The sequence below is a fragment of the Pelodiscus sinensis genome, chromosome 21 (genome assembly GCF_052426305.1).
Source record: "Pelodiscus sinensis isolate ZL-2025 chromosome 21, ASM5242630v1, whole genome shotgun sequence".
NCBI lineage: Eukaryota > Metazoa > Chordata > Testudines > Trionychidae > Pelodiscus > Pelodiscus sinensis.
In genome coordinates, this window is record NC_143072.1 from 13,455,166 (window position 1) to 13,481,742 (window position 26,577).

General features: G+C 50.4%; 1 protein-coding gene across 2 annotated transcripts in view; it reads left to right on the top strand.

Moving 5' to 3' along the window:
- The first annotated feature begins 11,287 nt into the window (after positions 1–11,287).
- Positions 11,288–26,577, top strand: part of MMP28 (matrix metallopeptidase 28) — a 36,677-nt gene continuing 21,387 nt past the window's right edge. The window contains exons 1-2 of one of the 2 annotated variants that reach the window (XM_075904928.2): positions 11,288–11,415; positions 24,665–24,744. In XM_075904928.2, coding sequence (XP_075761043.2) covers positions 11,329–11,415; positions 24,665–24,744 — 167 coding nt within the window. In that variant the 5' untranslated portion in view covers positions 11,288–11,328. Of the gene's footprint in view, positions 11,416–24,610; positions 24,745–26,577 lie in introns of both variants that reach the window. The other variant, XM_075904929.2, reaches the window with a different exon arrangement.

The window sequence follows — 26,577 nt, forward strand, 5'->3', positions numbered from 1 at the left end:
TCTCCTATGCCTTCTACCCAATGTGTTCATTTCCACCTGTGCAAAGTGGATGTAAAAATGAGAGCTATCATTCTGAAGCGCATTGTTAGCTTCTCTTTGTTGGGTACGAATAGCCACACATGGTGGAAGGAGCAGGAGTTTGGCCAGTGTAGCTGTCAGAGATCACATCCCTGATGGATATAACTCTGCTGGCACAAGTTTGTACACTTGGCCTTAGCGTGTCTTGCTCTCAAATGAAAATTCAGCATCATGCTGGGAGACTGTTGATGGTCATTAGTCTCCACAGCTTCCCTAAGGAAAGTAGCTTAATGTGAGCAAAGCAAAGATCTTGTAGAAATCAAACCAACATAAAGTGAAATTCTTGCTGGTCAGTTCTCAATGCTGGGGTGGGAGGGGAGAAGTGCTATCTATATACTGGAATATCTATCTACTTTCCAAATCCCTGAAAATTTGCATTAAATAAGATACAATAAACAACCGTGGGGGCTAAGGGAAGGGAAATCAAGGAATCGTTATTCTAACCAATACATGTGTGTCCGTTTTTAGAGTAGGATGGTTGCTGGGCATTTTCTATGTCCACTAGGGACGGTGTCTCTACCCTCTCCCTGTTGCCAGAAACTGGGAACGGGTGATGGGATGGACTATTGGATAGTTGCCTGTTCTGTTCATTCCCTCTGGAGCACCTGGCATTGGTCCCTGTCAGAAGACCAGCTCTTGGGCTAGACTGACCTTTGATCTGACCCAGTGTGGCTGTTCTTATGGGTGACTGAAGTTCATCTGTTTTACTAAGCAGGTTAGTGACCAATTAAACTAGCCAGGCCAACTGCAGACCTACTGAAGTGGAGCCCAATTTTGTTTTTCCCAATCTTGCAATGAAAAATCTCACTTGGGTTGGGTTTAGAACTGTTTGCTGTACCGCTAGTTTTGCGACCAATGTTTTTTGTGCCTCATGAAATGAAGGACAGTTTTTGCTAAATGCTTTTTCAGGTGAGAAATTTGCTGGCCAGCTAGGGAAGGAAGGGGTAGCATTAGCCTGGTGGTAAATCCATTCTCTTAGCTGGTCTTTCTTAGATACAGCATTAAATATAGAATACTTGTATTTTGTTGTGGGTTTTTTTCAGGTCTCATAACCAGTGCAAGCCTAGATGAAAGTTTGTCAGCCCCCTACTCTGCTACCAGATCCCTCAGCAGATACTGGCTGAAGATCAGTGGCACAAGATTTAATAAGGGAGGAGTTAGCATCTGGTTGTCTAGCTACAAAGAAAATGGAACAGCTGCTACCTGCCTAGGGACTCTGTCCAGACTTGTGCTTTCTACACAAAGTCATCACTTCAGCTGTTTGCATTCCAGTTAAGCAGGTTGCTGCTCTTTTAAACTATTGTGCCTTGGACCCAGGCTAGGAAGCTGCCTGCATTTACTCCCAGAGTTGCTAAGCAGCTGAAAATCTAAGGGGTTGTCTACACTGCCACTTTACTGCACTGCAGCTTTCTTGCTCAGGGGTGTAAAAAAATCTCAACCCAGTGCAGCAAGTTACAGTGCTCTAAAGTGCCAGTGTAAACAGGCTCCCAGTGCTGTAACTACTCCTTGTGGAGATGATTTATCTACAGCGCTGGCACTGTGATCACACTGCTGTGTTAAACCATTGCCAATGTACAAGTGTAGACAAAGCCTAAGTCAGTGCAACTTCCAAAGGGCCGCCGGAGAGTTTCTTATTTTTTATGGACTTACATAATTTAAAAGATGCTTTTTCTAATACCCTGTCCTCTGATAGCAACTTTCATAAGTCGACCCCCAAGCAAGTTAACAACAAAGCGGAGCAAATTGTTGCCATTTTACAGATGAGTGAACTGATGCACGGAGCAGAGATGTGGCATGGCCAAAGTTACCCAGCAAGCCAATGGCTTAGCCAGGACTAGCACCCAGATCTCTCAAGTTAGTCCAGCGTGCTATCTGTCAGGCCATGCGTCAGTACAATAGAAAGCTGTTATGATGTGTTATAATTAATGCAGCAAAAGTTAACACAGGCCAACTGTCCCTACACACGTGACTAAGCCATCTAGGGCAGCGGTTCTCAAACTTTTTGGGCTCCGGAGCCCTTTACATGTGTAAAAATTTATGCAGTGCCCCAGTAGTCCACTGATTGTATGTGTTGTGCTTATCGATGTTTCCAGTTTGTCAACCTCACGGAGCCCCTGGAGATGTCTCGTGGAGCCCTGGGGCTCTGCAGAGCACAGTTTGGGAAACACTGATCTAGGGAAAGAATAAAGAATGTCTGAATAAATGGATGAGAGGGCTGTGTGCCAAGGGCTGCTTGTCCTTCCCCATCAGGTGTCTGTTCCCCCCAGTAGGTGGCGTCTAGACACGGGTGTCTGTTGCCCCCAGTAGGTGGCGTCTGCTCCTGTCCTAATTTTGGCTGCCTTCTGCTGCCTTACACAAGTGGGCATGTTCACTCTAGGTTGCAAGAGAGCTTTAAAAAGAATCCATCTTTAGATCTGAGACTCTTCTGTAACTCAAATAAGGCCCTGGTCCTGCAAAGAGGTTGTGTGCAGGCTTAACAATGGGCACAGTGAAAAGTTCCTTTGGCTCTAAGGAAGCTATTCCCAGCACAATGTAAACACATAAATCCTTGCAGGATTGGGGACCTAAGTACATCACCACTTATCTTTGCGCACACATCACTCAAATAGCTCGAGTTTAGAGGGTCTGGGAGCGGGGGGGGCCTGGGGAGGAGAGTTACCCGGCCTCCCCCATTCAGCACGATGGTGCGAATGGAGCCTTGTGCATACTAATGTTGTTACTGTGGGTTTGGGGAAGGCCTCTCATTTTTGTTGTATCGATTTTTACCAAAAATGTCTTGAGTTCTACAAAACCTGCTCTTCTGTTGTGCTGATTTTCACTTGGACTCTGGCTACTCAAGCCCGTGAAAACACATAACATTAAGGAAATCCAACTCCTATTAGGTAGGCGTGTTCCATAATAAATTAGATGAAGTGCAGGGGTGAGGTGGTCTGTCAAGTGAGGCGTGGCAGTGGAAGAGAAGCACGTGTGGAGGTGGCTATTTGATTCTTGAAAACAGAACCCCGGACCTGGATCCCTGCTGCAGAAGCAGAGATAGGAGCTCGGTAACTGGGTTACCAAACAGCCATCTCCTGGAGTGGCCCAGAAACCCAAGAGTGGAGGAGGCAGCATGAGGAGGTGACACCCTCGCTGCCTCCACCTTTCCTGCTTCTGGGCCCACTTTTCTCTTGGTAGGATTTCTATCCCCTGGTGGTGAGGAGTCCTGTGGCACCTTATAGACTAACTGAAGTGTAGGAGCATAAGCTTTCGTGGGCAAAGACCCACTTCGTCAGATGCATGTATCTGACGAAGTGGGTCTTTGCCCACGAAAGCTTATGCTCCTACACTTCAGTTAGTCTATAAGGTGCCACAGGACTCCTCGCCGCTTTTGCAGATTCAGACTAACACGGCTACCCCTCTGATACTATCTCCTGGTGTTAATCCTGATATTTCCTCAGAGAACTGCACAGTTAATATTTGCCTTTTAAACAAAATTCATAGCAAACACTTCTACATTCCTGAGAAATTTTAAGCAAAATAAAACCTGAAAATCAAAGGGATTTGCCTCTGGGAAATGAGCTGGGGGGTTTCTCAGTCCAATTCCTAGCAGGGAGACAGTGTTGCCTAGGGATAGAGCATTGGACTGGGACTTGGGAGCAGGGCTGTATTATGACTTTCATGGGCCCTAGGCACTTTTGCCTTCGTGGGCCCCTCCCACCATAATATCAATATTAACAATTATTTTTTATATACGTTTAACTACTTCAACATTTTTTTTCTGTTTTAGGCAAAATTTAATAGATTTTTGTGGGCCCTAAAAGTTTTTTTTTCTGATGCGAGAAAAAAATTAAAACATTTTCTTTGACCCTAAAAGTTCATTTTTTTCCTACTGATTTTAAAAGAAATTAAAACATTTTCGTGGGCCCTCGGCACTGTGCCTTCTGTGCCTAATGGATAAGGTGACCCTGCTTGGGGGTCTTGTTTTCTAGTCTACTCCTGGCTCTGCCACTGACCTGCTGGGCAGCCTTGGGCAAGTGCCATCTTGCTGTGCCTCTCTTTCCTCCTTTGTAAAATGGAGATGATCAGTCTGACCTCTCCTTAGGAAAGGGCTTTGAGCTCTGCTGATGAAAAGCTCTAGATAAGAGTGAGGTGGGGGTGGTATTAAACCCAATCCCTCATCACCTCTCACCCTAACATGGTAGCCTCAGCCCAGAGATCAAGGAGCATATTCTATTCTATACAGGTTCTTACACCATCTCTGCCACCTTTGAGGCATCTCCTGGGCAGCTATTAAGTGACATGACAAATCCCTACCATTGAGGGGGGGTCTGTTGATGACACTAAGCTAGGGGGAGAGGTAGATACGCTTAAGGGCAGAGATAGGGTCCAGAGTGACTTAGACAAATTGGAGGATTGGGCCACTAGAAATCTCATGAGATTCAACAAAGACAAGTGTAGAGTCCTGCACTTGGGACGGAAGAATCCCAAGCATAGTTACAGGCTGGGGACCAACCAGTTAAGTAGTAGTTCTGCAGAAAAGGACCTGGGGGTTACAGTGGATGAGAAGCTAGATATGAGTCAACAGTGTGCCCTTGTAGCCAAGAAGGCTAATGGCATATTAGGTTGCATTAGGAGGAGCATTGCCAGCAGATCCAGAGATGTCATTATTCCCCTTTATTCGGCTTTGGTGAGGCCACATCTGGAGTATTGTGTCCAGTTCTGGGCCCCCCACTACAAAAAGGATGCGGACGCATTGGAGAGGGTCCAGCGGAGGGCAACCAAAATGATTAGGGGTCTGGAGCATATGACCTACGAGGAGAGGCTGAGGGACTTGGGTCTGTTTAGTCTGCAGAAGCGAAGAGTGAGGGGGGACTTGATAGCAGCCTTCAACTTCCTGAAGGGAGGTTCCAAAGAGGATGGAGAGAGGCTGTTCTCAGTAGTGACAGATGGCAGAACAAGGAGCAATGGTCTCAAGTTGTGGTGGGAGAGGTCCAGATTGGATATTAGGAAAAACTATTTTACTAGGAGGGTAGTGAAGCATTGGAATGGGTTACCTAGGGAAGTAGTGGAGTCTCCATCCCTAGAGGTGTTTAAGTCTCGGCTTGACAAAGCCCTGGCCGGGTTGATTTAGATGGGATTGGTCCTGCCTAGAGCGGAGGGCTGGATTTGACGACCTTCTGAGGTCTCTTCCAGTTCTATGATTCTATGATAAGGGGATGGTTGGATGAAATAACATGATCTTGGTAACTAATTGACCATTCATTATCAGTTGGAAATAGGTCAATGGAGGGATGATAGGAGTTGCTATAGGGAACTTTCTGGGTGTCTGGCTGGTGAGTCTTGCCCACATGCTCAGGGTTTAGCTGATCGCCATATTTGGGGTCAGGAAGGAATTTTCCTCCAGGGTAGATTGGCAGAGGCCCTAGAGGTTTTTCGCCTTCCTCTGTAGCATTGGGCACAGATCACAGCTGAAGGACTCTCTGTATGTTGGGGCCTTCAAAGTATTTGAAGGCTTCAATATCTGAGACATAGGTGAGAGGATTATTCTAAGAGGGGTGGGCGAGATTCTGTGGCCTGCACTGTGCAGGGGGTCAGACTAGATGATCATAATGGTCCCTTCTGACCTTAAAGTCTATGAGTCTATGAGTTCTCTCCCAGGGCCTCCCCCCATGGGAGGAATTGTGGGCGCGTGTGGTGGAGGATTTTGGGCTGGTTTTAAACATGCACGTGGCTCAGTGTAATGTCGAAGAAGGTATCTCCGGAAAGCCTGCCTGACCCTTGGAGAGGCTGGTCTGTATTTCGACAGTAGGCCTCCTGCAGAGCCAGACTGAGGCGTGCTGATGGGCGGCAGGGGAGCTATAACATTTCTGCTGCTTTGGTATTAGGAGCAGTAGGTTCCAGTCTGTCAAAGCTGCACCTTCCGCTAAATTTGTCATGCGGGTGGTGACTCCCAGGGCCGGCCTGAGCCCTTTTGGTGCCCTGGGCCCGGGTGGCTGGTGCTGGTGCAGGGCGCATGCGCAGGCCTGCCTGTGGGGCGCGGGCCCGTTTGCCCACGGGGCGTACGGCACATGCGCTGCCTGGCCCAGCCAGCGCTGCTAGCGCATGTGCCGGGCCGTGCATGGCCCCACAGCCGTAGGGGCAAGGGTACTGCTGTCTGGCATTGTGGGAGCCGGGCGTGCGGCTCCTGATGGCAGCTGCAAGGGATGCTGCGCACCCCTTACTGCTGCCATGAGGCGGCCCCCGTGGGTTGGTGCTCTGGGCAGCTGCCCGGCTCGCCCATGCCTCCGTCCAGCCCTGGTGACTCCTGGTGCTAAGCGGCGGCTAGCAGCTCTGTGGCGGGCTGGGAGGAAGGTTACCTTTGAAAAGCTGCTGGCTATGCAGGAGCTCAGGCCTGGCCTTGGCCACATGAGGCTGACGGAAGGGTTCTCACCAGCTGATGGGTGTCCCTCTGATCCCAAGCCTCAAGTCCCTGTGCTGGCAGGCACCGCAGAGCAATTATTGCTGCTGTTTTGTGCCCAACATCACACAGAAGCAGGTCAGGGAGACTGGAAGGCTTGGCCAATAGTGGCTCATTATGCAAACATCCTTGACTTGCCTCCGCTGGAAACAGACAGTGATTCATTCACAAATGGCGGCTCCAGGGCACGTCCTCTAGCGTCATCCACCTTAGCGGCTCCAGAGGTGGTGCTGCAGCAAGGTATTTTGCCCTCTTACATCGTGTAGGCTACAATTAACAGTGCTAGCGGCCACAGCGAGAGTTAAGCTTTGGGCTGCAACTGCGCACCACCGAGAATCGCAGGTTCAGATCCTGGAAGTCTTACTTCCTGTTGGGAGGAGAGAAAGAGAATGGGAATTCCCTGCAATTCATCTCTTACGGAAACAAGGCCCTGTAGGGATGGTCAAGAAGCCTCGCACTGTTGTCTGCCCAAACGTCCCCTACCGGCTGCTGTTCTCCCCAGAGGTGGCTGCTTTTCCAGCTAGGATTAATGATCCCTAGTGGCCGTAGGTCAGTTACAATATTCCTTGGGATCTTTGAGGATGAAAACTGAAGCCTTGAACCCGAGTCTCTTTCAGTTTGGGGGAGAAAGTGGCAGGGTTCAAATTCCTCTATCCAGGCTTCTCCCTGTGTTGGAAGTTGGAGTTGGATCCTGAACTTGAAAAGGTCTTTAGGGCTGGGTCCATTTTCTGGTGAGAACAATCGCGCTTACCGGAGCAGCTCAACTCACATGTCTGTTCTTCGGGGCCAAAATCTTTTGAGACGGGGCTTTCCAGGCTCCAGACTTGAACCTGGGCCCTGGTGCAGCCTTGACCTGAAGGCTGGCTCCTGACCCAGCTTTTTAGGTCAGACCCACGCCTAAAAAATCACAGAAAATAAACCAGGAAATTCAATTAGACGGTTCAAACCTTCCTCTTGAGTCATCATGGGGCCCAGTGTCGGTGCTTTTCAGACACCTCTGCGTGTTGGGGAACAAGAGGATGGAGTTTCCTGCTTTGTTTGGCTCTAAGCCGTGACTTTCCTGGAGTTGTATTCTCAAGTGAAGCAGCAGATGGGCAGTTACTTCCTCACACGTGCAGGCAAACCCCTTTCTTTGCTGCTAAGGCGACCGTTGCTTAGAACTGCCCTGAGGCACATGTTGATCTTGTTTCTGCTGGGCTGTGCCCGACACCAGAGGGTGAACAGCCGCCAAATACCCACAGAACTTCCCATTCTCGGCCTGTTCCCCTTATGCCATCCCACCTTGCCCTCTTGCTCTGCCAGCCGTCAGTCTGGCCAGGCATTCAGTCCAACTGCGACGGCCACAGTTCCAGCCTCACCCTGCCCAGTTCCTGTCTTTGTGCCGCCTGTTGAACAGCTGGAAAAACTTCCCTTGATTCCCCCAGCGCCAGGGGCTCCCCAGCTTGTCATGTTCATGGTCTGCAATCTGCACGGCAGACGAGGCACACTGGGAGAACCAGCGACGGTGTTCAGCTGGGAGGCTCAGTGCTGCCTGTGGCTGTTTTAAACAGGGGCTGTGCTGGCTTGAGGAGAGGCTGAGGGAGTTGGGCTTGCTTAGTCTGCAGAAGAGAAGGGTGAGGGGGGATTTGAGAGCAGCCTTCAAATCCCTGAAGGGAGGTTCCAGAGAGGCTGGAGAGAGGCTGTTCTCAGTGGTGACTGATGGCAGAACTAGGAGCAATGGTGGTCTCAAGTTGCAGGGGGGGAGGTCTGGGTTGGATCTTAGGAAAAACTATTTCCCTGGGAGGGCGAGGAAGCACGGGGATGGATTCCCTACGGAAGGGGTGGAGTCTCCATCCTAGAGGTGTTTAAGTTAGGGAGGTAATAGTGCAGTCAATTAACCAATAAGCAAAAGCATATAGGTTAATGCTATAAACTACCTGCATTTCCCCCCCTCCTCTTGCCAGTAAATTTTTTAGAAGGGTGGCCAGCAGCCTGGCTCAGTCCTGGCTTGTACTGGGTCTGGGACCTCCCCCCACTGCAGTTTTGCATTTGACATGTATTAGGAGCCGGGCGGGCAGGCAGGCAGATCAGCTCAGTTCTGGCTCACGCTTGGTCCGGGAGCTCAGACACCCCCTGCTCCCAGACAGCAGCTGTTGCCACCCTGCACTGCTGCCTCTGTATCACCTGGCACCCCATGCTGGCACCTGCCCTGCTGCATCCTGCTCCCACCTTGCACCCCGTGGTGCTGCCTCTGATAGACACACAGCAGCGTGGGGTGGCAACGGGCTCCTTGGGAGAGGGGCTGGAGCGCATAGGCCACTGGCCCCAGCCCCAGGGACTATAGACTAGTCGACTAACCGATAAGAATTCATGAAGTTAATCGATTATTCAATTAACCGATATTTAACATCCCTCATTTAAGTCCTGGCTTGACACACCCCAGGCTGGGAGGATTGAGTGGGGGCGGGTCCCACTTTGGGCAGGGGGCCAGACGCGATGACTCCTGAGGGCTCTGCACCGCTCGAGGTTGTCCCCTTGCTGAGTCCGTCTGGGAGAGAATGACAGGCCTTGGCAGCCCGCAGAACTGAGTTGCCCACCCTGCATTCGCCATCCCTATGAGCTCTCCAGCAGCTCCAGGGAAGCAGAAGGCCTGGGAAGTCTGTCTGCAGGCAGGGATGGGGGCATGGGAGCAAGACAGGCTCCAAGGGATCCTGGAGGAAAGGGGAGGACTAGAAAAGAGGAAGAAGAAAGAAAATCTTGGGGGTCAGTTGCAATGATCCTGGGGGTACATGGACATTGCAGCAGTCAACTGGGGGTTAGCTGCTCCAGAACAGACCTAGGGTCTCAGGTGTGTCCCTGGTGTGGCTAGCTCCGACACCGGTTTTATCACATTAGCGTGATCAGACCTAACACAGGTGGGTCTCCGCAAGGGAGAATGAAACTCGCTGAGATGGGCCTGGAGCTGCAAATAGACCCACCACGTTATACTTTGGAGCAGAGTTTCTGAACCCCATTCCCGGCTGGTTTTGGGCTACCAGCTCACGATGGAATAAACTCGGAACAAAGGGCTGCAAAGAAAGTCAAGGTGACCGCAGCTTGCTTGCTTGCTTTCCCATGAAAGCATGCTTGAATTTCCTGGATGGTCTCATGGGCCAGGGACTCAATGGATGGTATTTATAGCTCCCATGCCTCAGTTTTTCCATCTGTAAAAGGGGCTGATAACTTTCTCTTTACAGTAAGCTCTCCAGGTGTGCAGTTGGGTCTCAAACGCAGTCCTCCAGCGATACAAATATCTAATGCATGTCTTGAGCGTAGTGTGAATTCAGGTAGCTTGCTACTGAATCTATGAAGTGCTGGGGGTGGGGTGGGACTGAGAGGAGTAGGGATTGGCTCTGCTCTTGTTTAGTATCTTCTTTCAGGAGCTGGAAAAGATTGGAGCAATACCTGGCTAAACGGAACACGTCCGCAAGGGGGATACGAAGCAGGAGGTGCTGGGAACTCCAGCAGGGACAGAGGAACAACTATAAATCTTATTGCCCTTCAACTCAAGTCCCTGTGGCAAGGAGCAGCCATGCCTGCTTAGAGAGGGAACATCTGCCACCTTGTTCTGGTGAGGATGTGGGGGGTAAGATGGAACATGCACAGTGTTGCCTCCCCACAAAGCCCACGGCTATCAGGGAGCCCCAGCAGAACCCCAAGAGTAGAACTAGCCAAAGTTTTAGTCAATGTTTTTAATAGATTCACCGATCCCCAAATGTGTTGTGAATTTGTGTGCATGGTGCCCAACTGCTTTGCACCCCGTCCGCACCCCTTCCGCTCCAAGAAACCCCTCAGTCAAAATAACCTGCCATTTTAAAATTCAGTTTTGTTAGAGGCTCCTACTGGAAAGTCAACATCAAACGTTCTGTTGGGCCTCCAATAAAATGTTTCAATTCTTGGATTAAAATATATCTCCCCTGCTTTGAGCCAAAACAATTTTTTTTAAATTTCAAAACAGCCAGTAACCCCAAACACCTCTCCTTTGCACTGCTCTCTGCCCCATCCCCCAGTTTCCAGAACCCCAGAGACCAGGTGCTCTTTGATTGGACCAAGACCTGCTGGGGAGAGAGCCAGGCCTGGGAGCCCCACAGAAAGCTCTCCTGGGGGCCTGGAAAGGGGCCTTCAAAGTGCTTGTCGGAACAAAACGGGACTGAAGTAGAGGCTGGAACACTGTGTAGAGTGAGGCTGCAGAGAACCACTGAGCCAAACCCTGGATAGCATGGAAACCCCTTGTGGGGGGGAGGCAGAGGCAGATTTTTGGGGGGAGGAGGTTTCAGGGGGTGCAGGTGGGGGAGAGACAGGTTTTGGGATTGCAGGGGGGAATAGCAGGGATGCAAGGGGCAGGTTATGGGGGTGCAAGTAGGAGAGCGGCAGGTTTCGGGGGTGCAGGCGGGGGGAATAGCGCGGGTTCAAAAGGGGGCAGGTTTCGGGGGTGCAGGCGGGGGGAATAGCGCGGGTTCAAAAGGGGGCAGGTTTCGGGGGTGCAGGCGGGGGGAATAGCGCGGGTTCAAAAGGGGGCAGGTTTCGGGGGTGCAGGCGGGGGGAATAGCGCGGGTTCAAAAGGGGGCAGGTTTCGGGGGTGCAGGCGGGGGGAATAGCGCGGGTTCAAAAGGGGGCAGGTTTCGGGGGTGCAGGCGGGGGAGGGGAAGGTTTAGGGAGGGGGGTCCCGGACCCCGCAATTTGCTGCCAGCGGGGCGCGGTGGCTCCCGGCGCTGCAGGTCCTGTCCCGGCTCCGAAGCAGCCCGGAGGCGGGGGACCGGCTCCGCCCCGCCCCGCCTGCCCGGCCGGCGAGCGGGATGGCGGCGGCGGCGGCTCTGGCGAGCTTGGCCCTGCGGCTCCTGCTGCCCGGACTCGGGGCCGGCCTGGAGCGGGGCGCCGCGGAGGTGAGGGGCGGCGGGGAGGGGCCCTGGTCGGGGGGGGGGGGGGTGTATGGATCCCGGGGGTCGTGGGGAGGGATGTGGGTCCAGGGGGGGCGTGGGGAGGCGGCTTGCAGCGAGGCGGGGGCACAGGTGCTGGAAGTAGGGGTGCTGGGGGCTACTGCACCCCCTGGTCGGAAGGGGTGTCCGTCCTGCGCAGGGTTCCTCCTCTCGCACCCCAGTGTGCCCAGTGTCCCGGCCCCTTCCAGTTGGGAGTTCCCCGGGGGGTGAGTTTGGGGGATGTAGCACTGGGGGGGGGGTGCCCTGGGAGGTGAGTTTGGGGGGATGTAGCACTGGGGGGGGGGGGGTGCCCTGGGAGGTGAGTTTGGGGGATGTAGCACTGGGGGGGCGCCCTGGGAGGTGAGTTTGGGGGATGTAGCACTGGGGGGGGCGCCCTGGGAGGTGAGTCCTGGGAGGTGAGTTTGGGGGATGTAGCACTGGGGGGGGGGTGCCCTGGGAGGTGAGTTTGGGGGATGTAGCACTGGGGGGGCGCCCTGGGAGGTGAGTTTGGGGGGATGTAGCACTGGGGGGGCGCCCTGGGAGGTGAGTTTGGGGGATGTAGCACTGGGGGGGTGCCCTGGGAGGTGAGTTTGGGGGGATGTAGCACTGGGGGGTGCCCTGGGAGGTGAGTTTGGGGGATGTAGCACTGGGGGGGTGCCCTGGGAGGTGAGTTTGGGGGGATGTAGCAGGGGGGGCCCTGGGAGGTGAGACTGGGGGAATGTAGCACTGGGGGGGTGCCCTGGGAGGTGAATTTGGGGGATGTAGCACTGGGGGGGGTGCTCTGGGAGGTGACTTTGGGGGATGTAGCACTGGGGAGGCGCCCTGGGAGGTGAGACTGGGGGGTGAGTTTGGGGGGATGTAGCACCGGGGAGGCCCTGTGGAGGGTGAGTTTGAGGGGGGATGTAGCACTTGGGGGCTCCCTGGGGGGTTGACTTTGGGAGATGTAGCACTCAGAGGCTCCCTGGGGGGGACCCCACAGCAGCCTGGGCAGAGCTAAGGCAGTTGCTGTGCCCCCAGCGATCGTGTCTGACCCCCGTTCTGCCCTGCCCTTCCCAGTTTCACCCCGGCGGCAGGGAGCTTGTGTCTTCCTCTGGCCTTCCCTGGGTAGTGGCTCTGTCTCCAGGAGGTGCCATTTCTTGGAGGGCTGGGCCCTTAGCTCCGCTGCCGGCTGGACCTCTGGCCTTAGCCCTGGGGGACACAGAGTTTTTGGAAGGTGCCCCCCGACTTTCCCCTCTGCAGCCTGCTGGCAGGACTGGGGGCTCTGGGATTTTCCTGTGTGCACTTTCGGAAGCTAACCTCTTTCATAACAAGATCCAGGTTTTGCTACCACTCACCCTAAAAAAACAGGGGCTCCTTGAGTGACAAGCTGAGGTTGGCTGTAAAGGAATTCGGGGCATTCCTTAGTCTGGCTCAGTTTGCATTTTTCCTTATTTGGCTTTAATGTTCTTTTTGGTCTCGATGGCAGTGGATTTCTGCATCCTCTCCTGTGTGTTGGGAAGAGTTTCCATATCAGATTTTGGCAGGGAACATAGGTAGCCACCAGGGAGTGGAGGTTCTTATTTGGGCTGTGATCCAGCAACACACAGATGCTTCTTCTTAAAACCAGGGCCAGTCCCATCGGATGAAATGGGGCTGCTTGCAGGTTTCAGAGTAAGCATCTGCTTTAAGTTAAGCATATGCATAAAATCATGCAGGATCCTGGTTTAAATGTCAACCTACACGACTGGGGAGAAGCTCTTTCCTTTCCTCCCCCCAAAGGTGATTAACAGTACTGCCAACCCCAGCTGCTCCAGTCCAGCTCCTCAGATTGTGAGGTTGGCATCAAGCCATTAGATGTAAAAAGAAAACGAATAGTGAATTCTTTTCATTCCATCTGGGTTTTGAGCCTTAACGGGGGCGTGCCACATTTTGAAGTGTCTGCCCTCAATGCTGAGGGTTAGAAAAGAGGAAGGGTGGATCAATGGGTAGGGTCAGGGACTTGGGAATCCCACATTCAAATCCCTGCTCTGCCATCAACTTCCTTTGTGGCCTTGGGCATGTAATCTTTCTCCGTGCCTCAGTTTTGCATCTGTAAAATGGGAATAATACTGCATTCCAGCAGAGTTGGAAGGGTTAACACATTAAAGTGGCACATGCTGCTCAGATACTGCTGTCCCAGCAGCAACATAGGTATTTTAGATGTTTATTTTTTGTTTTTAAACGAAAGCTGAGATGAGTGCTTTGAGATCTGCTGACGAAATGTGTTACCTACCAGCCAGGTGGCCGTGTTAATCAGAATAATAACGATCCTCAATCCCATGACTCCAGAAGCTGAGCCTTTAAGAAAAACATCCAGTTTGGCCAGACTTGTGGTTAAAAGCACAGGAATTAGTAATGCGCACCTGTATAAAGTAGGCACACAGATTTGAGTGCAAATTGCTAATCACTTTCCTTCCCGCCTTGGGTTTTGTTTTTCTTTGTGTTAGTCACGACTGTAGTGGCAAGAAAAAAAAGTGGAGAAGCTGCATGTGAAATATCTGAATGTTGGCCCCTTCTTGCCCGCCTATGCACACGGAGAAAGGGAGGCTGTGGATTCAGCTCGGATTAGAATTTGGGAGAATCGGCTTCCAGTCCCATGCAGAGTGAACTGGCCAGAGTTTAGCTCATTCAGGAAAGCACTTAAGCATCTGCTTAACTTTGCCAGTTCTCTTTGGGGACTTTTTAAAAACAGTGGAGTATGCGGTTTGGTCCTATTTGCGTCAACTAAAGTGAAACGCGTGTAAAGTTAAGCGTGTGGGGAAGTGTTTTCCCGAACCTGGCTCTCTGTGTACAATGCAAGACATGACAAAATTCCTATGGCTTGATGAAGGAAACGTGAGTCCACTAGAAAAAGGCAGACCTGGTTTAGAAAAGAAAAACAGTGAAAAGCTTGACAGAGGGACTGTAAGGCCTGGTTAAAACTTTCTTACTTAGGAATTTTTTTTATCCCTCCTCCCCTAATACCATCGTGGGGTCTGGCTTTCATTCCTCTCCCCCGCACAGTCAGCCTTAAAATAAATTGAATGTACTCTCTTGGCGTGCACATAGGTGCTAAGAAATCCTCCATGTTATTCTTAAATTTGCCCTCATGTGGCACAGTAGCCCCTGCAATGTAGCCACTCAGTCCCTGTGTATAAAACTGGTCTTGCCAGCATGGGCTTGGAGTGGGTTTCGCATTGTTGATTACAGAGCACAGCAATTAAGCCAGTTGTGCTAAGAGTGGCAAAGTCCCTCTGCGGTGTGGTATCATGTGGCTTCCATGGATTTGCTGCAAGGCAAACAGCCTTTAAAGGGAATTAAAAACTCGGGCTGTCAATTAGTCTCAGTTAAGGCGTGCAAAACAAATTAACTAGATGTTAAAAGTTGTGATTAATCCAACAGTAATAAAATACCAATTAAAATGTAGTCTATTGTTCAATGTTTCTAATCTGTTGATTTCAATTATAGCACAGAACTCCAAGTGTAAGTGCTGACTTTATATTATTTTTTATGACAAGTATTTGAACTGTAAGAAAGCTAACAATGCAAAGCTGTGTAGGCCGACGCACCTTCATTGTCCTGAGCTGACTCAGATGCTATCAGCAGAAATTAACTTTTTTTTTTATGAGAGTCATCGGCATGGAAGTGAGTCATCTGGATGCTGGTCCAGGTGTGAAGGGGCATATCCCTGTCAGTGTATCTTGCACCTTAAACACCTTGAAGTTCTGGCTACAACAGTGCCATGTGAGTGTCTGTTCTAACTTTCAGGTGATGTTGTAAGACAGTAGAAGCGCCAAGCATTATCTCCTGTAAATGTAAACAAACTTGTTTGTCTTAGTGCAGGGGTGGGGAACCTTTTTTTGGGGGGGGGAGGGTACTGACCCCTAGAAAAATCAGTTGGGGGCCACACACGAGAAGCAAAAAAACGAAAACAAAAAACCAAACCCTCGCTGACATGGCCCCTGACTGAAAAGGAGAAAGACATTCCCCTCCCACAGCAGAGCTTGGGGGGCCCAGCCTAGTAGGTTTTGTGGGCTCCAGCCTTGCGGTGGGTCAGTGGGGGACTGGAGCACCAGCCACGGGCTGCATCTGACCCCCAACCCTGAGGTTCCCCACCCCAGTTTTAGCGACTAGCTGAACAAGAAGTAGGATGCAGTGGATTTATATGCTCCAACGTTCTACATTGTCTTGTTTTTGAGTGCAGTTATGTAAAAAAAAAATTCTGCCTTTGAAAGTTGCACTATCCCGATGAAGAGATTGCGTTACAGTATGTGTGCGAGGGGTATTGAAAAATGCTATTTCTTTAGTTTATCGTTCTTACAGTGCAAATATTTGTAATCAATAATAATATAAAGTGAGCCCTGTACACTTTGGCTTTGTCTACACTGGCGCGATCTTGCGCCAGAAGTATGCAAATGAGGCTAAGCGTGGAATATTGCCGAGCATCATTTGTATATCTGAGCCACCATTTTTGCGGAAGAGGCTCTTGTGCAAGAAGGAGCATCTACACTGCCCCTTCTTGTGCAAGAAAAAGCCTCTTGCGCAGTGCCGTTATTCCTGAAAATAATCAGCGTAACAGCATTGCGCAAGAGGGTTTTTCTTGCGCAAGAAGGGGCAGTGTAGATGCTCCTTCTTGCGCAAGAGCCTCTTCTGAAAAAATGGTGGCTCAGATATACAAATGAGGCTCGGCGATATTCCACGCTTAGCCTCATTTGCATATTTCTGGCATATTTTCTTTGTGTTCTCTGTTGTAATTAAAATCAGCATATTAGAAAACATAGACAAAATCCAAATAGCGATAATACATTTAAATTGGTATCCTATTAATGTTTAAACCTGTGATTAATCATGAATATTTCTTTAATCTTACAATGAATTGCAATTGTTTTTTAATCATTTAAACTCCACTCTAGTGGGGAGGGGTAACTACATACTCCTACTACAGCAAGAAGCAGAGGATATTGCAGTCACCGAAATTAAATATGTTCTACTTTATTGAACCATGCATCTCCTTGGCTACATCATTGGCTTTTCATCAGAGCCAGGATTAGGTTTTATTGGCACATGTCAATAAATATCAGTTTCAGCATACACACATATGGAGGAAAAATGTTTGGATAATAAAACATTTCCAGGTAGGCAAACAAAGAAAAAATGCTGCTTGAAAACTAATTTGATCTTAATTTACGACTATTTTGCTTTCTCCCTTTGGACAGGTGATGTTGACAGTTTGTGATTTGAGAGCTACAAAGCTTTAATATTTAGAATCTCAGCCTCTTCTGTCCTTAAATAACTATTGTCAGACCTGCTCTGTTGTCAGTTCCCCCCCATAATTTCCTGCAACTGTGAATGTTTGTTTTGATAAAACGGAGGGAGGAGTGCGTCATTTTGCACAGCAGCGATCATTTAAATTGAGAAAAAATGCTTGCAATAAACATTGATTGCATCTGTTGAAATAATGAGGAAGTGAAACTCGAATTCTGCCAACCCTAATGTTCAGACGATGAGTGTGATAGAGGAACCTAGCTAGACTAGAATAAATGGGGAAAGCACTGGTCTTGGATTGATTTGTTTACACTCTCAGCTTGGCCACGGACTTTCCATGCTCAATTTACTTATGCCTGCTCTCCATTTAAAAATTAAATTTCTCACCTGGACTCCTGTGGCTAGGTCAGCCTAACTCATGGGGTGGACACAACTAGGCTGGTGAAAGAATAAACTAGCGACCGCTTCTGAGCATGGATTAACTATACTAATAGAAAAACCCCTTTGGTCACTGTTGGAAGTGTCTGCGCCATGGCAGTCTGGCTGTAGTGCCGTAGCTGTCCTCTTGTAGCTGCTGTCGTGTAGACGTGCTGATAGACATAGGCTGAAATCTTTGGGATAGGGACAATCTCTCCCTCTGTGTATGCAGAGCCTCATTCAGTAGGACCCAGCTCTGTAGGGGTTACCGTATTTCTATTAAGAGTGACCCCCCAACTTTGTGAGAGATTTAAATTAAAATGTTGGAAACGATTCCACTGCTGGAATAATTTTCAATTTGGCACGAGTTTATTTCCTGCCTTAACGAGAGGAAAAGTAGCACAGGGGTGGAGACAGTGGTAATTAGTCAATTTCCTGTAAGGCGTACTGGTCATCATTTTATTGATCCTTTAATCTAAGGAGGAATAAAAGGCACAGTAGATTGGAGCTGCGAAACACAGCTAGCGATAGCACCCCCGTGTCACACAGTTCAAAGATTTCAACACCTACCTCCTTGTGAATCATTGCTATGAAGTTCCTGGAGTCACAGATGTGAGCAATCAAGACTTTCTTGACAGCGGGTTCATGAAACAGCCATTGCTTGTTCCAGAGAGTAACACCCTGGAGTCAGATGTTTGGAAGCTTCTGGGACCAGTCGGATTTCTCTTTACTGACTTTTCTATTGATAAGTGGTGATGGCCTCAACTTTTTCCCCTCTCTTGAGATCCCTTTAAAACAGGGGCGGGGAACATTGTTTGGCTTGTGGGACACTGACCCACAGAAACATCAGTCAGGGGCCGAACGCAAGTGAGAAGCAAAGAAAAAACAAAAAACAACAACCTCCCCTCACTGACTGAGAAGGAGAAAGACTGTCCCCACATTCCCCTTGCACTCCAGAGCTTAGGGGAACCCAGGCTAGTAGACTGTGTGTGCTCCAGTCCCCTGGGGGGATGGCAGGGGAACTGGAGCACCAGTGCAGGCTCCCCAATGCTGGGGGGAGCCCTGAGCCTGGGGGCCCGGATCTAGTCCCCAGGCCTGAGGTTCCTCACCCTGTCCTTAAAACACCTCCCGCTCCCTAAAACATTGGTGTTTTTTAAAGGAGCAGCAAGTGCAAACTGGTTTGTCAGGTATTTGGGTGTTTGTAGGGTCAGAGCCTCGTTCTCCTTGCAGGCAAAGTTCCTCGGATCTTCTGATTTCACCTGCATCGCAGTAACGTCTGCCTCTCCTGGGTGTGAATGCGATGGGTCGCCATGTGGCGAATCCAGGCTCAGTCCCACGGCGGTCGTTGCAGGCAGCGCAAAGCTGAGATTGTCTTCAGTCACCGTGGCAGCTATCTTTCCAGGGTGCATGCTGAGTGGGGTGGAGTGTTCAGTAGCCCGAGTGTGGGGCCAGAAGATGAAAGGAAGTGGGAGTCCCCCGGTTCGCAATCACAGGGGAAATTCTAGTTCATGTTGATGTGCAATAGAACAGCGGAGAAGAATCCCATGGATTCCTCAGTGGAAAACAACCAAGGTCTGAAACTTTGCACATTTTAACCTCCTCGGGGTGGCTGCGTGTGTTAATGCTTTTAACGAGATGTTCTGGTTCATGTTAGTGTCCCTGGACCACCTCTGCTCTGCTTGATGCTTTCCAAACAAGTGGGAAGCCAAGGGGCCAGGCTGGCGGGCTGCTGCCAAAGATCTGTTCCATTGAAATCGTTGCTCAGTTTACATCAGCTGACGATTGACCCTTCAGATCCTGCCCTGTAAAGGCAGATCAAGCACACAAAGTATGAAGGGCGGGGTGGGGAACCTTTTCTTGGGTCGGGGGCCGCTGACCCAGAAAAATCAGTGTGGGGGGGGACGCATACAAGTGAGAAGCAACCCCCCCTCACAAATCCACATTGACATGGCCCCCTGACTGAGAAGCGGAAAGACACTCCCCACATCCCCCTCGCACGCCACAGCCTGTGGGGGCCTGGGCCAGTAGATTTTGTGGTCTCCAGCCATGCGGGCAAACAGCAGTGGGGGAGCCCTGAGCCTCGGGGGCTGGATCTGCCTTAGGTTCCCCACCCCTGGCTTACTGCACGCAGCCAGATTGTACACGGCTTCCACTTTCTAGCTCTGTTCCGGCAGAGCCTTTGTCCTTCCGTGTCTATTGGCTCATTTCGAGTGAGAATAGGCTGCCAGGGACACGCAGGAAGGACTCAACAAGGGGGTTTCCTAGGCGGGGTGGGATGGGGGGAAGAGGAAAGCAGGGCGTTGGTTTAGCCAATGTCTGTTGAACTTGGTGTGGGAGGTCCCTGCCCTGGGCCTTTTCAGGGATGGAGGAAACGAGGGCTACACTTGAAGTCTTGTTTCTCTGGGGGCAGTTTGGAGTCAGGGGGGAGGATAGGCTCACTCCAAGAGATCAAGCATGCAGCTTGGGAGAGTGGGAAACGGACAGACTTCTGTGAGATGTCTTTGCTTCTCCCTAAACCCCATTTTTAGACAGCCAGAGACCAGCCTCGGAGGGTGAGCGGCAGTCCCAGGAGTCGGGGGGAGCCGCACTGAAGGGGACTGGGGTGGAGTGTGGGCTGGACCCACTGGACAGTTTGGGAAGGCATTGCCTTCCCCTGCCTCTTACACCTGCCGCCCGGGCTTATCAGGCCTCCATTGTCGTACTGCCTAAGTCCCAGCTCCTCAAAGGTCTTAGGTACCAAGCTTCCATTGATCTCAATGGCCATTAGGTGCCTTTATACCTTTGTGGGTCTGGACCTCAGTGCCTCATGCTTTCTGGTGTATTTACCTTTGCAGCCCCCTTGTGGGGCCGGGCAGCATGGCACAGATAAAGAATAGAGGCATAGTGAGGCTGTGCCATTTTGGTTCCCTGCCTCAGTTTCCCTGCCTGCAAAATGCATAATACACATCACTTTCACCACTTGAATCCCCTCCCCCACAGCATCCTTAGCCCCGTGCATAGTAAGTCCCTCCTGCCCTGTCCTGCCCTGCTGGGGGTGCTTGCTGCCTTCTGCCAGCAGCTCTGGCTTCCAAGCAGCCAGAAGAATTTCTCTCTTGTTTTGCTCCATTCCCCAGGGCAGAGGGAGTGCTGGGTCTATTGTCCTTTCATGCTCAGCTGTTCATTTCCTGCTGCTTTTTATATGGCATGGAAAATTGCATTTCCCCTTCAGCATGGGATGAGGGGTGGGTGGGCCTGGCCCTTTCCTAGCATTGCAAGTCTTTGAATGCTGGCTTCTAGCTTTGCAGAATAATGTTTAACGATGGTGCTAATGAGATGTAAGCCTCTTGGTTAGCTCATGTTACATGATAACCCCCCCCCCCATTAGTATGCTTGGGGGCAGGTTTACTTTTCAGAGCTGCCACAGATCAAGAGGCTGTGTTGCCTATTGGATAGTGCAGAGGCGGCAGAGAGTCAGGGCTCTTGGTTCCACTGTTCTAGTCAAAGGGCTCTGATGCAGGAACTTTGGCCCCGATCCTCAGTGATATTAAGGCACCTACTTCCATTGGTTTCAAGGGAATTAGGTGCCTAAATATCTTTGAAGGACCCAAGGTCCTTGTTTTCTTCAATGTCTGATCATCACCATGCAGAGCCATAGGGATTCCCCCCCCCCCCTCCGTGGAGGGCCAGCATGAGACCTGTACATCCACTTCCTACGAGAGCCCTGCACGGATACAACATTTGTCTCCCCATCCAATCTGCAAAAAAGGTCTGTGGGAATCTGCAGATTTGCCGGGCTCTATTCACTAGCTCTCTGTGCAGGGGTTAATGTTACCCCACCACAGTGAATAATCACTCTGTACCCAGGGCCCGTGCAACTGATCAGATCGCTACCCGGAACACTAATGGATCAGACATGCCCCTGCTGTGCCTGCAACCCGAATATGGCATCCCATGAGAGCTGGCAAGAGAAACTGGCCTGAAATGAAAGGGACTAGTTTCATTTTTAAAGCTGAATGAAGTCCAGAAAGTTTTAAGGGCTTGTCTATACTGGGCAGCTAATTCAGATTGGATGTGATGTCATATTAAAGCAGCATAGGTATTCCTGATTAACCCCACTTTGGGTGTGTCTATGCTGCACTGTAACTTGAAATAAGAAAAGCAATTTGAGCTATGCAAATTGTGTATCTTAGTTTGATGCTTTTTCCAAATAGCTTATCTCGCCATTATTTCGAAATAACCCACTATTCTGAAACGTCCCTTACTCCTAGTAGAATGAGATTTACAGGGACATTGGAATAGCGAGCCCAAAATAACGGGCTTGCTGTTAAGACACTGGATAGATATTTTGGGATACGCCGGTATCCCGAAATAGCGTTGCAGTGTAGATGTACCCTCTGTGAATTAAGCTGATTCAGAACAGGAAACTATTTCAAGGGAACTCAAATGGATTTAATAACTCCCAAAATAGCTATTTTGAAATGGTGTGTCCACACTACAGGGAAGCCTTGAAATGAGTCCGAGGCAGGCTACCTTAATGTGGACATGCTACCTTGACTGAGAGCCCCAGTCATCCCTGGGGAGTCATTAGTTTGAATGTCTCTGGGGAGTGGTTATTTGGAAATAGCGGCATTGGAGTGTCCACACTACCGTTATTTCGAAATTAGCTTTATTCCTTGAGGAAAACAGGAGTACAGATTTCAAAATAAGCAGCGTCATGTGGATGCTCAGCTTCTTAATTCGACCTAAGGGGGGTTATTTAGAAATAAAGTCCTAGTGTAGACCAGGACTTACTCTGGGTTAAGAGCATCCAGACAGCTAATCGGGAGTTGCAATTCCAGAATAACTCTTCCTATGGATGAGCCTTTCACAAACAGCATGAGACTTTGGTCTACACTGGTGCTGAACTGCACTGCAACTTTCTGGCTCAGGGGTGTGAAAAAACACCCCCCAAGCGCAGCAAGTGACAACTCTGTAAAGTAGCAGTGTGACCGTGGCAACAGTTAGCTACTCCCCTCAAGTAAGTGGTTTACCTACGTGGCCACGCTGCTGCGTTAAAGTGTTGTCACAGCTGTCCTTTATACTTTCTAGTGCAGACAAATCATAGAACCAAGAGCTGGAAGAGGCCTCAGAAGGTCATCAAGTCCAGTCCCCTGCTCTCCGCAGGACCAATTCCAACTAAATCAACCCGGCCAGGGCTTTGTCAAGCCGAGACTTAAACACCTCTAGGGATGGAGACTCCACTACTTCCCTAGGTAACCCATTCCAGTGCTTCACCACCCTCCTAGTGAAATAGTTTTTCCTAATATCCAACCTGGACCTCTCCCACCACAACTTGAGACCATTGCTCCTTGTTCTGCCATCTGTCACTACTGAGAACAGCCTCTCTCCATCCTCTTTGGAACCTCCCTTCAGGAAGTTGAAGGCTGCTATCAAATCCCCCCTCACTCTTCGCATCTGCAGACTTGGCTGACACACACGGTTGGTTCAGAATAGCTTTACATTCCCAAAATCAGAGTGAACTTTCAACTAGAGATGAGCCCTTTGTATAGAAAAATAAATGAGATTTTGGCCTCTCATTTTAAGAATGTGAGGTCTTACTAAAACATGCCCATGGAAACGCACTTAAAGCATGAGGTGTTTTTAAAATCAAGTATTCCTTTTAACATTTCCCAAGGATTTGCTCCGATTAAAAAAGATGCTGTGACAAAGCAATATTGTAATACAACTCAGCGTTTTGTATCAGGGAAGTCGGCTTCCCACGTGTGCTGGGTAGCACATTTTTGCACAGTGAAACACTCTGAAATGCGAATACCAGCAAGTGCCTTCTGAATCGCTGGTGATCTTCTAAATTCATCTCTACAGCAGCAAGTACAAAGGCACGGGAGTTAAAAGGTGGAGGGCGGGGTAGACGTATTTTTTGGCCTGCTGTGTTGTAGCTGGGTGTCCCTCCCAGGAAGCTAGAGAGACAGGGTGGGTGAGGAAATCGCCTTTATTGGACCAACTTCTGGTGCTGAGAGAGAAGTTTCCCAGCTACACACAGAGCTCCCTCTTCTCGGAGTTTGTCTCTCTCACCAAATTCTACTTAAGCTGGGCCAATAAAAGATATTACCTCCCCCACCTTGGGTCTCTTAACTTTTTTATGTGCTGGCTACAATGGGGTTGTATAGCACAATCAGAAAGGTGATGGCTTTTCGGATCAGAGAGCAGTCTCTGGCAGGGCTCTGTGATGGAATCTGTCTGCTGGGGGGTGTTTATCCCAGGAATGCTGATAAGGCGCTGGGAGTGCCAGGGAGAGCAGCAATGGAACGGAACAGCCCCCAGGGGCTCTGCAGGTCTCTGCCGAGTCTTGGCTAGAGGCTGGCGTTGTCAGACGTGTGCTCTCCTTGTAGCAGGCTGCGCCTGTGTCAGGGAACGGGCTTGCCAAGACCGGTTCCCACAGCAGGGTTACCCGGTTCGATCAGCGAGGCGCAGATTCAGAGCTAGTGAATTGAGAGCCATTCACCTAAGAACAATAATTGGAAACTTTCTGTCTGCGCATGTGGCTCTCACCACCACAGCGCAGGGCGCTCCAGCTCCATTTACCTGAGGGCCAGTGGCAGGCCTTAAACCTCCGAGTGGGTCCACAAAATTCACACACTAATCAACACCGCCATGCTGCTAAAATGTGGGCTAAGTGACATGTCCAAGGTCACCCGGGGAGTCTGTGGCAGAGTTGGGAAAGGAACCCAGATCTAGTGGTGAAGGCTTGCACCTGTTAGACGTGACCACCCTCTGCTGGCTGGAATCAGAATTGGCCAATAATGTCATAAGGCTTATACTGCTGGCAGGGAAAGAAGAGTCCCTTTTAGCTCAAGCGGTAGTGCTTGATGCTTTTGGGGCAGGAAGAGCTCAGTTCTATCCCCACTAAGATTACAGTAAGCAGCCTCTAGGACCTTGTGTGCTCCCAACTGGGTCTGGTTTTTCTGCACTATTTCCAGACACAAAGGGTATGTCTAAACTACATGGCTCCGTCGACAGAGCCATGTAGATTTGTTTGTTTGGCAAAGGGAAATGAAGCCACGATTTAAATAATCGCGGCTTCATTTAAATTTACATGGCTGCCACGCTGAGCCGACAAACAGCTGATCAGCTGTTTGTCAGCTCAGCGCGCTAGTCTGGCCGCTCCCCTGCCGACATGAAAGCCCTTTATCGACCTCCCCGGTAAACCTCATCCTACGAGGCATAACGGGGAGGTCAGTAAAGGGCTTTCAGGTCGGCGCAGGAGCGTCCAGACTAGCGCGCTGAGCGGACAAACAGCTGATCAGCTGTTTGTCGGCTCAGCGCGGCAGCCATGTAAATTTAAATGAATCCGCAATTATTTAAATCGCGGCTTCATTTCCCTTTGCCTACAACCCTCATCTACATGGCTCCATCGATGGAGCCATGTAGTTTAGACACAGCCAAACAGTTCATCCCTAGTGCAGTTGAACAACTATGCATATTCCCAGGCTTTTCTTTTTTTCAGTTGTGCTTCTGCTACAACTTAGTTTTCTCTCTTCCGGGTTTCCCCTGGTGACAGACGTTCCTTGAGAAGTACGGCTACTTCGCCGAGCTGGCTGCTAGCGGCCCCAGGTCTGCACGGTTCAAGGAGGCAGTGAGGTAAGAACCAATCCAGATGGCTGTGTAGAAATGTCAAATGCAGCGAAGCAGGAATCCCATGGAACCCTGGCCTCTGGGTTGTGTGAGCTGCACCCGGCCTTAGAGTCCTGAACAGAAAAGGTCTTTTCCTGCGCTCTGGGCAGACACCAGGGCAGCCGGTTGCTTTAAATTACTCAGCCTCGTGCCCAGCTCCCAGCAGCGATGCACTAGTATTCAGCCCTGGATCTGTGCTGATTTGTTTGCCTTTTATGGCCTGGTGTCCTGGTTAGAATAAGAGCTGCAGTCATGCTGCAAGTTCCTGGCTGGCTGGAGGGTTTTCTGAGTGTCTGGGATGACAGCTGTGTTCCCTGTAAGCTGAGCGCTTGGGCAGCCACCCAGGAGAGAGTCAAACACCGCCTGGCTGATTAGCAGAGCACCCACAGCCGGCAGCATGTGTGTCTATTGATGCTGCACGTGCCTTGGTGCACATGACCAAATTTATGCCACACCTAGATGGAAAAAATTAGAGGTCACATTGGATGGCGGCCACAGTTACAATAACACTACCTGGTTCCCATCTGGCACTTTTCATGAGGAGACAGATCTCAAAGCATTTTACAAAGGAGGGCAGTTCTATCATCCCCATTTTGCAGGTGGGGAAACTGAGGCACAAGGACACCGTTGTAGAGCCAGGAATAGAACCAGGTTTCCTGAGGTCTCGTTAGGTGCTGTGTGCACTAGGCCACACTGTCTCCATTCTCTCCTGCGCTGGCACAGAGAATCCTTACAGTCCAAGGCCAGAAAGATCTATTGCGATGGAAGGAGAGGTGGCCACCTGCGCTCCCCTTGGGACTTCAGTTAACTGATTAATGCCCCAGGGCCTCACATGGCCACCAACAGCCAGTGCAAACGCTGTACTGACCTCTGGCTGCAGTCCTAGGAGCCAGTCTGGCAGCAATAAAGGTGTGGCACCCGGGAATGCCAGAGGAAGCTGGTTTTATTTGCCTGGGCCTGATCCCCCTATGTGGGACAGGGCTACACAATCCTTTGTCATATGGGAGGGGTCCGTGTGTGAAACGCCTCTTCCAGCCACCCTGATCTCAGAGACCCTGGTGCGTACCGAGGCTACTGCACTGACTGCAATGCCTGTCCCAGTCCAATCAAAGTCCCTTCAGGCCTGGGCCTCCCCGGCTAAGCCTGCCAGCCAGACCCAACCGAGTATCTCACCTCTCCACTAGGAGTTGGATGTGGCTACCTGCCTGTGGCAAACTGAACCAGGAAGCACCAGCTCACCTTAGCCGAGTTGTTGACTTGAGTCCCACGACTTGAACTCAAGTCCGACTTACGTCGCCCTGCTGACTCGACTTGAGACTTGACTCGGGTTCGTTGTGTGTGACTTGAGACTCGACTTGAAACTTGCTAATTTTGTTAAATTGACTTGGTGAAAAAATTGTCCGAAAATGCCGATATGGATGGCTTGTACAAAAGTGACTTGACATTTTTTAAATTAAGACTTGAGACTCAACTTAGGACTTGACAATGATGACTTGAAGACAACACTGCACGTTAACACAGCAGGCGGCGTGGTGCCATGGTTAGAGCCACAGGCCTGGGAGCCAGGGTGGCCTGGGTTCTACTGGAGACTCTGCTGCTGGGTGGCCGTAGATAAGTAATGGCCCTGCTTTGTGCCTCAGTTTCCCCATCTGTGCCGCAGAGGCAAACAGGACTAGAAACTGCTTTCAGACCTGAGGATGACAAGCGCTGTTGTCAGTACAATGCGAATGTTGCCATAGGACTCAGTGGGACTGCGATCTGACTCTATAGGTGTAGAGCCCTGGGGTGCATTGAAACGAC